This window comes from Laccaria bicolor, genomic scaffold (assembly GCF_000143565.1).
Source record: "Laccaria bicolor S238N-H82 LACBIscaffold_115 genomic scaffold, whole genome shotgun sequence".
Lineage (NCBI taxonomy): Eukaryota > Fungi > Basidiomycota > Agaricomycetes > Agaricales > Hydnangiaceae > Laccaria > Laccaria bicolor.
This window is the reverse complement of record NW_001889986.1, coordinates 14,870-26,319: the sequence shown is the minus strand read 5'-3', so window position 1 is coordinate 26,319 and position 11,450 is coordinate 14,870. Positions and strand designations below refer to the sequence as shown.

The window sequence follows — 11,450 nt, the reverse complement described above, 5'->3', positions numbered from 1 at the left end:
CTTTGAGCGCTATAACGGCTGGGGAGAAGAATGTGACGCACCAAAAACTTGGACTTCCAGATCACTTAGGCTCCACAAACTCCATGTTGTCACCTTGAGTTGGTGGAAAAGAAAAAGCGGTGGTGGTGAAGCATGGCAGGAGAAGGATTCCGGGAGAAGAATGCGAGGAAACATAGGATAAAATGGTCGAGGAAAGGAGACGGATAACGGACAGTAATGCAGCTAAAAACACCCGAGATACTTACAGATCGGGCTAACCCTGGCATGGACCTGATTACTCAGCTAATATATCACTCATATACAACTCATATATTATATTGCTGATGCGTTGCAAAAAAATTGCGTAGTGACAACCTTTTCGGAATCAGCTGTAAACTGTAACGCGGTGCCAAATGCATCAGTGGGCGATTCCGAGAGCGTAATCTTATGCAGGGTTGGAGATTTGGAGGTTCATGTCGCCTTTCAGTTCGAGGGATTGGAGGCTGCTGTCACGCGTCACGCGTCACGGAGGGAGATTGAGATTTGTTCCCTGCTGCAAATAGATGAGTCCGATTTAGTTAAAGGCGTAAAATTGTAGTACCTCTCAGCCTCAACCTCGGGAACACGTCCCCTCCCACTCGCTCACTGCCTGCGTTGGTTTTGTCGGCTCTGTCCTCTCCTCCACCCCCAAGCCCGTGGTAGCCAACACCTCACCCCCAAGCGCTGCGTCCAACAACTCTGCCTGCTTCGTCTTCTTCGCCGAGCCAAACTTCATTCCGCTCCCCTTGAACGCGGGGGACTTGGCTGCGAGAGTCGTGCCACGGATGATGGAAGAGGGTTCCACGTGCTCAAAGCAGCGGATAGGTGAGTATCCTGAGTTCCGCGGCCTACTCCGAGATAGGATGCACAAGAGTAGAAGAGTGAACCACCGATGGGGCGTCGTTGTTCGCGAAGCTGCATTTCGCGTCGATTGAGTTCTTCTTTTGCTTCCACCTCTTTGTTCTACGTGCACAGCGTTAGTTTAGTACAAGTGACAGAGAAGAAAACCCACCCTTGCAATTATTTCTCAAATCTTTTCCTCATAGCTCTCCATATCCGGGACACTCCTAACCAACTCCTAACCTTCATCAGCTCTCTGTAACCCCAACAACCTCGTCGAATGCTCGGAGCAGCTCAAACGCTTGCAGATACAACGAATCCCTCGACTGCCCCGCATACACGGCCGTTGATACGGTAAGCTGAGTCCGCACCTCTTGATTTGCATTCCCAACGAATAGAGTCATTGTTGAGGTCACGTGAGAAAGTGACCAGTCGAAATTCAAATTCGGCCCCCAGTTCATACTTTCCTCACCAGCTCATCAAAGGCCTGTTCGTCTTCCTCCTTTTCGCCAGTCTATTTGGTGAGAACGGCCATTGGACCCTCTCACTCAAAAATGCAACCATCATGTATGTATTACGACCAAGTTCACATCCATCACATCCATTTCGCCGCTATCAAACCGAATAGCTGACGAAGCCCGAGGTTGCTGAAGTATTTCAAGCGAAGCATTTCACCAGTCCCTCACAATGCTCCTCCACCTCCGAGTCCACCTATGCGCACTCTTCCTAGCTCTCTCCCCACTAGCTTCCCTCGCAGCACCACCTTCTTACGACCACCCTTCTCAAACAGTCCTATCCCAAGCCGCCTTATCCGACATCCTATTCCGGGGCTTACCCATCCTCGGTTCGTCGCTTTCAATCCTCCCCTTAACTTACCCCATAAATCCTATGTAGGACCCGACAATGGATGCTCGAAAACACTTAAAACATGCGACTGGATGGCCAAGATCCCCGACAACACACCACTGGTCCGGATGAACCTCCCCGGGACACACGATACCTCTACCTGTCCTTCCCTCCCCTCTCTGCCTTTTTTCCTACATAGCTAACCTCGTGTACTTGCCTACTAGGGAACTACTCAGCCACAACACAAGCCTCTCTCACTTGGGTACACGGGCCCGTAAGCTTTTCTCCCCCGCTCCCTGTTTCTGTTATGCAACTCACCCCCGGGCAGCCTCCCACCCGCCTACCTCTTCCGATGTCAAGAACGCTCGCTCCTTCAATCTCTTAACGACGGTATACGCGTGTTCGACCTCCGCTTCGCTTATAATCCAGGCAATGATACTATTGGGTTTTACCACTGTAAGCCCCTTCTTCCCCTCTTCTCCCTACTCTGGACTTACTTATGTGTGTATGATTCTATGAAGCTGCAGCACTGTTGGCACCCACCACGACCATGACCGACGTCTTTTTCGGGTTGTATCAATGGTTGAACAAACACCCTACCGAGGCCGTCCTGGTGTCGATCAACCATGAAAGCGGGACTGGTACTCCATACGACGCAAAGATCCAGGAGATGGTGTATGATATCATCAACAGCGATATTGGGAACACGTATTGGGTCCAGACAAGCGGGAGTGTACGTTCTCTTCTTCTTTTCTACTACTTCGGCTGTGTGGTGCTTAATGGAAACTACTATAGCTAGGAACGCTTGGACAAGCACGAGGAAAACTAACCCTCCTCCAGCGATTCACATTCGATCTCTTACCCGCATACAAGACCAAACGGATCGGTATCCAACTTGACCCAGGTCATTGGACGGATAACGGCAAGGCTATTGAGTTGGTGTATAACGCTGACAAGGGACTAACCGCGTTTATCGAGGTTTGTCTCCCCTCCCTTCTCTTCTCTCTTCATCTGAAACTAATCTCTCTCTGGTAGGACTACTACGACTCCTCCCTCCCACTCACATCCAAACCCTCCCAGTTCATCGAAGAAAAATTCGGCGCAACGACGGCCCAGCTTGGTAATGCGACCCTGTTTAATCCCGATCAGCTGTATATCTCGTTTGCGAGCGCTGCTGCGATTGTAACAGGCGTGGTCAAGGTGGATATGACGCCTAGGGTGGGTTGTGGCTTTTCTTTGTTGGCTTTGGGTTTTTGCTTCTGTCTTGGTTTCGTGGTTCTTCTTTTCTCTCGTTTTTTTCTCTCTCTTGATCCTCGTTTCTTATCCCCTCTTTTCTTTAAATCCCCTACTTTTGCTCCTCTCTCCCTTCTCCCGTCTTCACGTCTTTCTTGGTTTCTTCCCTCTCCTTTCTCTCCACGACTTCATGTCTTTTTTCACCTTGACTTTTGCCTTTTTCTCTGTCTCTCGATTTTTTTCTGTCCTCTTCTCTCTCGATCTCCCTTCTCCCCTCTTGGTTCTTCTCCTCCTCTCTCGTCCTCTTCTCCCCTCTTGAATTCTTCTCCTTTTGTCAGCACGCTGACGTAAACCCAAAGATGTTCGCCACCGGGAACGGCACCGACACTCTAGGGATGAACCAGAAGTTGCTACCGTGGTTAAAGGCGAGGAAGGGAAGCAAGTTTGGCATCATTAGTGAGTCCTTCTACTTTTGAACGTCCTTACTTGCCTATTAGAGGGCCCTTGTTCTCGCTGTATTTTCAATTGTCCTTCTGCGTTTTATTGCAATACTAAGCTGACACGTTGAACAGTGCTCGACTTTTACGATGCCGTTCCAGGGCTCGTGGAGGCCGTTATTGGCCTTTGATAGACGGAAAGGGCTACAAACTACATGCAGATGTGTAGGATAGGGCCCGTCTTGGACGGAGTCTGTGCTACCTTACGTGAACAAGTTCAAGGACCGATTGGATTGGGCAATGACATTCCGCCTGCAGAGCCCCAGATGAGGGTTGCTCGTCGTAGGACGTGATTTCATGTGCGGAAAGGATTGTGCGAATGCCGAAAATCTTTATCTCAAGCTTTGCAAGAGAGTCTTATAAAAAGGATCTTCTTGAATCTCAGATCTTCATGTGCAGAGACGACTCAAGACTATCTTGCCCAAGGGACGTCAGATCCACCGATTTCGACCGTTGTTTACATCTGTTGGGGGGCCTCTCCTCCCACCTATTCAGGAAATGTCGCACGACACGGCCAACAACGGCTTTTGCTCATGGCTTGAAATCTCGACGTGTTCTAATCTACGAACGCGTCTCCCAAACTTGCGCGATTTCCTTCGATGTATGGCCGACTAACACTGTACAGAGTCTACCAAACTCTCAATCTATGATTGTAGTACTCTATTACATTTTTCCAAGCCCAACTACAACGGGTTACAAGAATTCTCTTAACCTCTCTACGCCTTTCGCTTTCCGTGATAATTGAACAAGGTTGGGCATTCCAGGAGGTAGACATGGTTTCCATGCTGTTGCCCCGAACGGCTCAGCTGCACACCCTTGAATACTTAGCTCACCTGCCACCTGCTCTACCTGAACATATAGATGCCTGTTCTCATTGTGGTTGTCTTCATGGTCCACTTTTTCTCCATTCCAAGTTGCTTTCTTGAGGGATTTGTATTTCGTATGCAGGTTTGATATAGATTTGTGCCTCTCTGTCCTCATTGAAGCTGTTTTTGACGGTTCAATTGTGCAGGACAAGCTAAGTAGTGGTGCACCGCCGAGAAGCCGTTATCCTCGCTTGACTTGATGCCGACCTGTTGCCGGCTATCGGAAATCACCGATCAAAAGCCCAACATACGGTCGAGATCGGTGGATCTGACACCCAGGTCTGTCTTGATTCAAAGGATGACGTCCACCCGCGTGGACTCCCCCCCCGCACATAACGCTACCCCCAAAGACTTTCCTGACACCAGAGCAAGATGGAGAAAATTCTCTGTTCTCGACTCTGCAGACGTTCAGGAAAGCCCTCTGTACCAAGGGGGTGGCGGAACGTGGATCCCGGATATAGGGTTGGGGGGGGGGGCATCTGCCGGAGGCCTTAAATTTTTTTGTGACCTTCTAATAAAAAACATTCAAATGGTCTGCAACACTGCCAGAGCACCCTTGAAGCTTAATTTAATAAGTTGCACACATATCCGGTCAGTAATTTTTGATAGAATCTCAAAGTCAGATGGAAAAACATGGATAGAATTGAGAATAGCTTCTACAGCGAAACAAAACAAACTGTCTACTTTGCATAAATGTATATACTGCCCAAAAAGACGAGGAGATGACCAAGCGCTTCTCGGCCCCTCGTCGGCCAACAGCCTTGAGGCCAGCATACGTGAGAGTCTTGATGAGCCGCATGTACTACTGCTCAGCCTTGTGCACGTCCTGACGTGTGTGGCGTTTACAGATGTTTCCTGGGCGCGACACTCTGAAGGCGATGGAATCGATGTCAGGCGCATAGGTAGTTGGCATGGCGCCGGGCCAGTCGATGACTTTGATGAATGTGGAGAACCACGGAAGGTTGTCGCTGTCATTGGTGAAGGACGTTCAGAGGTGACGGCTGCCAATAGCCAATGGTTCCTTCTAAAAAAAACATAGGAGGGTGGGAAGAACATACCGGATTTGGGGGGTAAAGGGAGGGGGGGGTTGAAGACTTGGGCCTTAATTTCTTTTGCGACTGTATATCCAAATTCCACGTTCCGCCACCCCCTTGCTCTGTACATGCCTTGGTCGCTAAGATCTTGAGTGGACGTCTGCGTAACCGTTTTGGCATAGAGCATGTGCCACGACTCAGAAGATATGCGCCGCGATGCTATCAGGCCAGGTGTTGAAATGATCATTACCTAAAATTCCACCGGAACTAAAGATACAGTTATGCACGTGCTAATGTTACACTGAATTCGCAGACATGAAATAGCAAGACAAGGTGAACATATTTTCGAACGAAACAAAGACAACATGATAAATAGGTATGCTACGCACAATCTGCAATTTATTTGAGGTAAAACGGAGAGGAATTGCGTACATAGTGAAACAAATGGCGGAGAGGCGACCCGAATAGCAATTATGGGCCAATGTTACACATGCCGTGATTGTCGATAAGATCAGCTGATGGGGAGAGATTTACTCGTCGTCATCGTCGCTCGCACTGCCCTCACTCCCCGCTTCATCACCGTCACTGCCAGCATCATCCTCAGCTTCACCGGCATCTACAACACCAATCCCACCATCCAAAAAGTCCTTCAACTTGGGCCTAGGAATCGCTTTTGGAAGGGGCGTCGATTTTGGCTTTGGTTCGGTAAATTTCTTCTTCTTCTTGACTGCTGCAGCCTTCCTATTGTCCCAAGCCGCTGTGGTTTGCGTGTTGTTGGCCTTGATAGCATCCCGTTCATCCTTCGCTCCTGATCTGCTGCAGCCCACACTTCCACTGCTGCATCATAGGCAACCCGTCCTTCCTTCCATGCCTCCTTTTGCTTCAAAACCTCACGCACCTCCTTCTCCTTGGCCTGCATGAGCTCATAGAAATTGTTGCCACTCAAAAGCTTGGGGAGCCCATTGCCAACAAGCTTGATACCCTTTTTCTTCCCCCGCTTTTCTTCCCTTGCCTCTAGTGCTTTCCGAAGCCTCTCGGTATATGCCTCATTCAGAATGTTGGAGGCCTGGAGCTCGAAGGCATGTATCTCTGCATGAGCATTCCGACTCTCGGCCTCACAAAGTGCTGCAAGGAGGAGGAGCTCATTTGATGTTGTGGGTTGGATAGTCAATGCGGCAGCTGTGGTGTTTGGGATGGCGGTAACCTGGGCCCTCGTACGAGGGTGGTTTTGGGCATAGGATCGGAAGATGCTGTAGTCATATGGGTGGTGAGATATGCAAGGTTGGTCTTCTTGAGGGCGGCAACAGTGTCCTGGAGGATCTCAAGATGAGTGGGTTTTGTTGATTGAGTGGGGGGTGTGGTTGTTGATTGTGTTGGGGGTGTGGTTGTTGATTGCGTTGGGGGTGTGGCTGTTGATTGTGTGGGGGTTGATGTTGGTGGACTTGATGTGTGGTCAGGTGAATGTGGGATGGTTGCGCGTGCAGCTGAGTGCGTTGTACGCGTGATTGTTGGTGTTGGGATGGGGTTGGTTGATTGTGTATGGTGAGTGGTTGGATTTGACGTTGACGTGGACGGCCCAGGTGCATCCGCTCTCACGATACTTTCCCGCTCTTCGGCCAGGTGGGACTCTGATTCTTCTGGGTCTTCGGAATCTGATTCAGCCTCCTCTAGATCTCGAAGCCTGCGCAACATGTCTGCAAAAATCTTTGCTGCATCGGAAGTTTCGACAGGCAGGTTTGCCTCAAGGGAGGTTTCCTTACTTGGAGCGAGCATGTCTGAAGTCACAAGTGACGACATCAGGATTGAAGGGATGGATGCCAGTCTTGTGAAAGGCAGTTTTGATATTTCCGGGGGTGAGTGCCTGTACATATGCATTTGTGATGACACTGAGAAAATTTGATTTGGTGATAGCTGTGCCGGTATCCCGCAATAGTTTGTTGCGCTCCTTGCTAAGAAGAAGCTTGAGAATTGCAAATATTACAACATTGAGACCTTGGTAAATATGGGTGCCATGTGCTGGGTAATAGAGAACATTGATTTGATGGAGGCATGCAAGTAAAAGGAAGGTGATGGTGTAATGTGAGTTGTGGCCATCAACAACGAGTAAGCGGTGCTCCCCATTTGCCTTCACATGTGTTTGTTCTTCGAAAATCTTCATCCAGGCTGCACCGATTTCACCATCTGTCCAGCCTTTCTGCTGGTAGCCAATCCTAATCTTGGATTAGCAATGGCTACATGGATAAGCCCTCAAGTTACATACGATGCGTTCAATGGATTATTTTCTCCCCATTTGACCTGATATGCATTCCCCTTGAAGATGGCGGCAGGAGGTGTGGTTGTTCTGTCGGCGCAGATTGTAACTATAACAGTAATATTGTCTTGAGTTCCAGCACGCTGTTGATAAGGAGCAGCCTTTTTACGGGTGCCGAAGACGTACTCGCATTCACCACCTCCCTGGGCTTGTATCCCCACCTCATCAGATCCATAAATGTTGTGCGGCTTGATGTTGTATTTCTTGATGGTTTCACCCAGTAAGTTCCACCAGGCTTCGTTTGTGTGAGGGTTGGCGGCACGCCCACGCTTGTCCTCAAGAGGGCGAGAGTGGGCGATCTTGATCTTCTCCGTGTTCTGTTGGGCAAAGCAGTAAGTCCAGTTCTGACCAACACCTGTCAGTGGGAACTTGTTGCCAAGACGCGCTTTGCAGATGCTGTCAACGTGTTCCTTGAGCCGTGCATGACTGAGAGGGAAGCCTCGATCAGCTATTTCAGCGATGAAGGCAATCACAATGTCTTCTTCGCCATCACCAAGCCATCTTCAGTCCACATTGGCCTGCTGACAAGTTTTGCCACCTCGTACTAAACGTTTTAGTGTCATATGGCAGAGTTTAACATGGTTGCCTGTCTCAACAAAGCATGTATCTTGTAATTCAATGCAAATGTGGCGAAGACCCTGGCAGGGGGTTGATTTGGAACTTTTCCGTGTCTGTTCTAAGCGGTAGGCAGAAATGGCCTGGAGCATCCACACATCATGGAGTCGCTTGGCAGCAAGATGTTTTGCAAGGTCAGATTTCGCTCAACCAGCCATGGAGAATGTCTGGGAGGGTGTTGGAGAAATTTCTAAGTTGTTGGGCAGTGTATATGAGTCCGTTGAATGAGCCTCATTGCAGCTGCTAGGCAAATCTCATGAGAGCAATCTACTGTGCTAAACTCTTGCAGGCCTTCTGAAACTTGTTCCAGGCATTGAGGTATGTTCCATCTACATGAATAACAAGAGTTTGGACATGAAAAACATGTTCTTTTTGTGTAGTCAATCAAATAGAGTTCAAAACATCGAAATTGGCACATCACATTGATAGATCAAGCAAATTTAATGAGTACTAAGGGTTTTTTTGTACGCACAAACTTGATAACCTATTTTACATTACATAGAACTATTGATTGCGAGAAAAATCAGGTCAATAGCTACATCTATTCACACAGGAGAGCGCAAAAACTGTCAAAGTGTAACATTGAGTGATTACGTAACATTAGCCGGTGGATGACTGTAAGTCTACCACATCTGAGTCTTCAAAGCTTTAAGTCCGAGTTCGGAAGAAGAAGTCAAATATTCTTGCTCGTCGAGAGCGAAAACAGGGAAATCGACCATAAATATATAGTGAGGTCCGTTAGGTAAAGGTGCACCTTTTTATGGCCCCTAAATGCAAGCCCGTTGTTCCCCGCTACATATCGTATTACTTTATTCACTTGGTTCTTGATCAGACTGATGTCGTTGTTCGGAAAAAGCCGATGGTGGATGATGAAATTCGCGAAGCTGATTGATTCAAGTTGGATTCGAAGTTGATTCGAAGACAACATCGCTCAAATCTCCATTCATCGAAGTAAGATCCTGCCTCCCCACTTTCAACAGTCAGCGTCGCCACTAGAAAGATGGCCGCCCCCGCGTATACTGGGATAGACATATCTGAGTATGTAAGTGATCATGATGGAATCGTACTACGCATGCCATCCCGGTCGCAAGTTTCTGAACAAGTGATGCGCTCACTCTCACGTGTAGCAATCACTCTATCGTTACGTACATAGACATTTCCACACAACGTAATTTATCTATTTAGGTCACTCGTACATACCAACACCAATTCACGCGTTGTCATTCTAAAAAACTAATATAAGGCATCGTGATAGATTCCATCTGCTCCAAAAATCGGCCATCGCTGCAGAAGCAAAACCAGAGTCAAAGTGTATCATAATTTTTGGAATCGGTTTTCTGGTTGGCCAGCATCCAGGTCAACGTGTAGGTCCGTAAGACCATCGGAACACGATGATCGATGCCTTTTGGCGTATTCTCGAATATGGAGCACGACCCTACTCGTTAACAATGAATGAAGTACGCGTTCCACACTTGACTTGATCAGGCATTTTGCACGTAGAGGCAGAACATAAACGTACGAGGAGATAACCGCAAAATACTCTGTCTGCAGAAATTTAGTTGTGACTTTGGTTCTCACACAAAGACACAATGTATCGGCTTACATAGAGCGCGCGCACGACTACGACGTTGACTATTGAAAGGGCTTTTGCTCCCTCAGCACAAAATGAATGCGTCGTTCCGACCGTCGCTTACCAAAAAGGTAGATATACATTATTATTCCTATGTTTGAAGGAAATTTAGATACATCTCTTTCAGTGAGATTCAATATCTTACCGTCGCGATATATGACGTGATGCAGATCAACACTCCCTCCTCGCCGATCTGGAAGGGCGGCTTATGAGCAAGCGGAAAACTAAATAATGTATGGGTCTTACAGGAAGCCATTCCAGGAATTATCATCAAGACCAGTATTACTGGGAGGCAATTATGTGCGCATGTCGTACACCAAGATAGAAATGAATGCTTACTAGCGTCGTAAATCATGAATACAACCCAATCCAAGTACAGGATGTGATTCGCACTGGTGAGAAAGCAACCGACAAATTTTGGGTATGGCTTTGTACTAACTTGACACGGGGTGTCAGTTGCGGTGAGATAACAGTCAAATATGGCAGATGGTGGACATACATTGTAGGTCGCGAAGGAAGATTCTCATCACATATATCTCCGCCACGGTTGTGAGCGTAATTAGGGATATTAGAAAGACACCCATATGTCGATCTCGTTTCCATACTGCCCATACGCGCAGGGTCAAGATTACTAGGAACAGCCACCATTGGGGAGGTCAGATATTATAATATAAAATGAAGGGAATTCACACCTTCGGACAAAATAAAGCCAAAAATCATCAACCCTATGATATGATGAGCCAAACGACCAGTTTTAAACAAGAATGCGTACATCCTCGTATCATTTCAACAATACGGCAGCTATCTGGGTCGATGTTTACTGCCAATTGGTCTAAGATAAAATGGTGAAATGTTGTAAAGAGAGAGAGAGAGAGGTATTCCATGTAGGCTACTCACGAGTCAGACAGAGAAAAATCGCGTCACAGAAAGGCAGATATCGCTGAACGATATAAAGCATATTCACAAACCCCCATGGCGATGACCACACAAACTCAATCTCCATCCCCAACGTCAGTGAGCAGTCGTATACCAATAGCATCGCCGCCGCAACTGCGTCGAAGACTCATAAGCTCTAGAAGCTCGAAATCGTCCTAGGCTGCTTACCATCGAACGACTGTTTTTCTTTCGTTTGAGAGGAAGGAGGTTTTTATAGACAGTAGATACGCACCGTGGCAAGTTGTTCAGCAGCCACATAATGTATGAGCTGAGGGAGCGCCGCCATGTCTAGGGAATGAGTTCTCCTCAGTGCCTTGACGTGATATAGCTTGTCAGAAGAAGTGGGTGACACTAGCGTCTGTTTTTAACCCTGGTAGAACTTCGGAGAAGCTGCGTATCAAGGCCCGAGGTCAAGCCGAGGTACAACCCCAGACTGAACGTCGTTATGTTACCACCCCTACATTTCAAAAGTCAATTTTGCATAATTTGAATCATGAAATGGAGAGAAACATGGACTCAGTTTGGTTCTGTCACTTTGGCAAAAACCGATGCAATGAAAGATGATACGCGCCGAAGCCACTGAGCCCATGCATGCCGATTCGGGACCACTAAATATATGACAGC

The 11,450-nt window shown here is 47.8% G+C and overlaps 4 protein-coding genes across 4 annotated transcripts; 1 reads left to right on the top strand and 3 right to left on the bottom strand.

Annotated features, from left to right (window-relative positions):
• Positions 1 to 61: 61 nt before the first annotated feature.
• Positions 62 to 1,262, bottom strand: LACBIDRAFT_335699 (uncharacterized protein; the record flags this gene model as incomplete). Its single annotated transcript, XM_001890576.1, has 4 exons — positions 62 to 222; positions 246 to 282; positions 626 to 866; positions 1,198 to 1,262. The coding sequence occupies 4 exons, from the start codon at positions 1,260 to 1,262 to the stop codon at positions 62 to 64; spliced, it is 504 nt and encodes a 167-aa protein (XP_001890611.1).
• Positions 1,263 to 1,545: 283 nt separating this feature from the next.
• On the top strand, positions 1,546 to 3,565 carry LACBIDRAFT_335698 (uncharacterized protein; the record flags this gene model as incomplete). The annotated part of the gene is made up of 9 exons (XM_001890583.1): positions 1,546 to 1,702; positions 1,753 to 1,826; positions 1,929 to 1,978; positions 2,033 to 2,160; positions 2,232 to 2,437; positions 2,500 to 2,682; positions 2,740 to 2,922; positions 3,276 to 3,393; positions 3,510 to 3,565. The coding sequence occupies 9 exons, from the start codon at positions 1,546 to 1,548 to the stop codon at positions 3,563 to 3,565; spliced, it is 1,155 nt and encodes a 384-aa protein (XP_001890618.1).
• A 2,418-nt stretch (positions 3,566 to 5,983) lies between these two features.
• On the bottom strand, positions 5,984 to 7,026 carry LACBIDRAFT_296797 (uncharacterized protein; the record flags this gene model as incomplete). The annotated part of the gene is made up of 2 exons (XM_001890575.1): positions 5,984 to 6,538; positions 6,613 to 7,026. The coding sequence occupies 2 exons, from the start codon at positions 7,024 to 7,026 to the stop codon at positions 5,984 to 5,986; spliced, it is 969 nt and encodes a 322-aa protein (XP_001890610.1).
• Positions 7,027 to 9,574: 2,548 nt separating this feature from the next.
• LACBIDRAFT_296795 (uncharacterized protein) lies at positions 9,575 to 10,929 on the bottom strand (the record flags this gene model as incomplete). The annotated part of the gene is made up of 10 exons (XM_001890574.1): positions 9,575 to 9,805; positions 9,864 to 9,904; positions 9,955 to 9,981; positions 10,036 to 10,083; positions 10,137 to 10,175; positions 10,230 to 10,328; positions 10,390 to 10,521; positions 10,583 to 10,615; positions 10,663 to 10,722; positions 10,788 to 10,929. The coding sequence occupies 10 exons, from the start codon at positions 10,927 to 10,929 to the stop codon at positions 9,575 to 9,577; spliced, it is 852 nt and encodes a 283-aa protein (XP_001890609.1).
• Between the last annotated feature and the right edge of the window lie 521 nt (positions 10,930 to 11,450).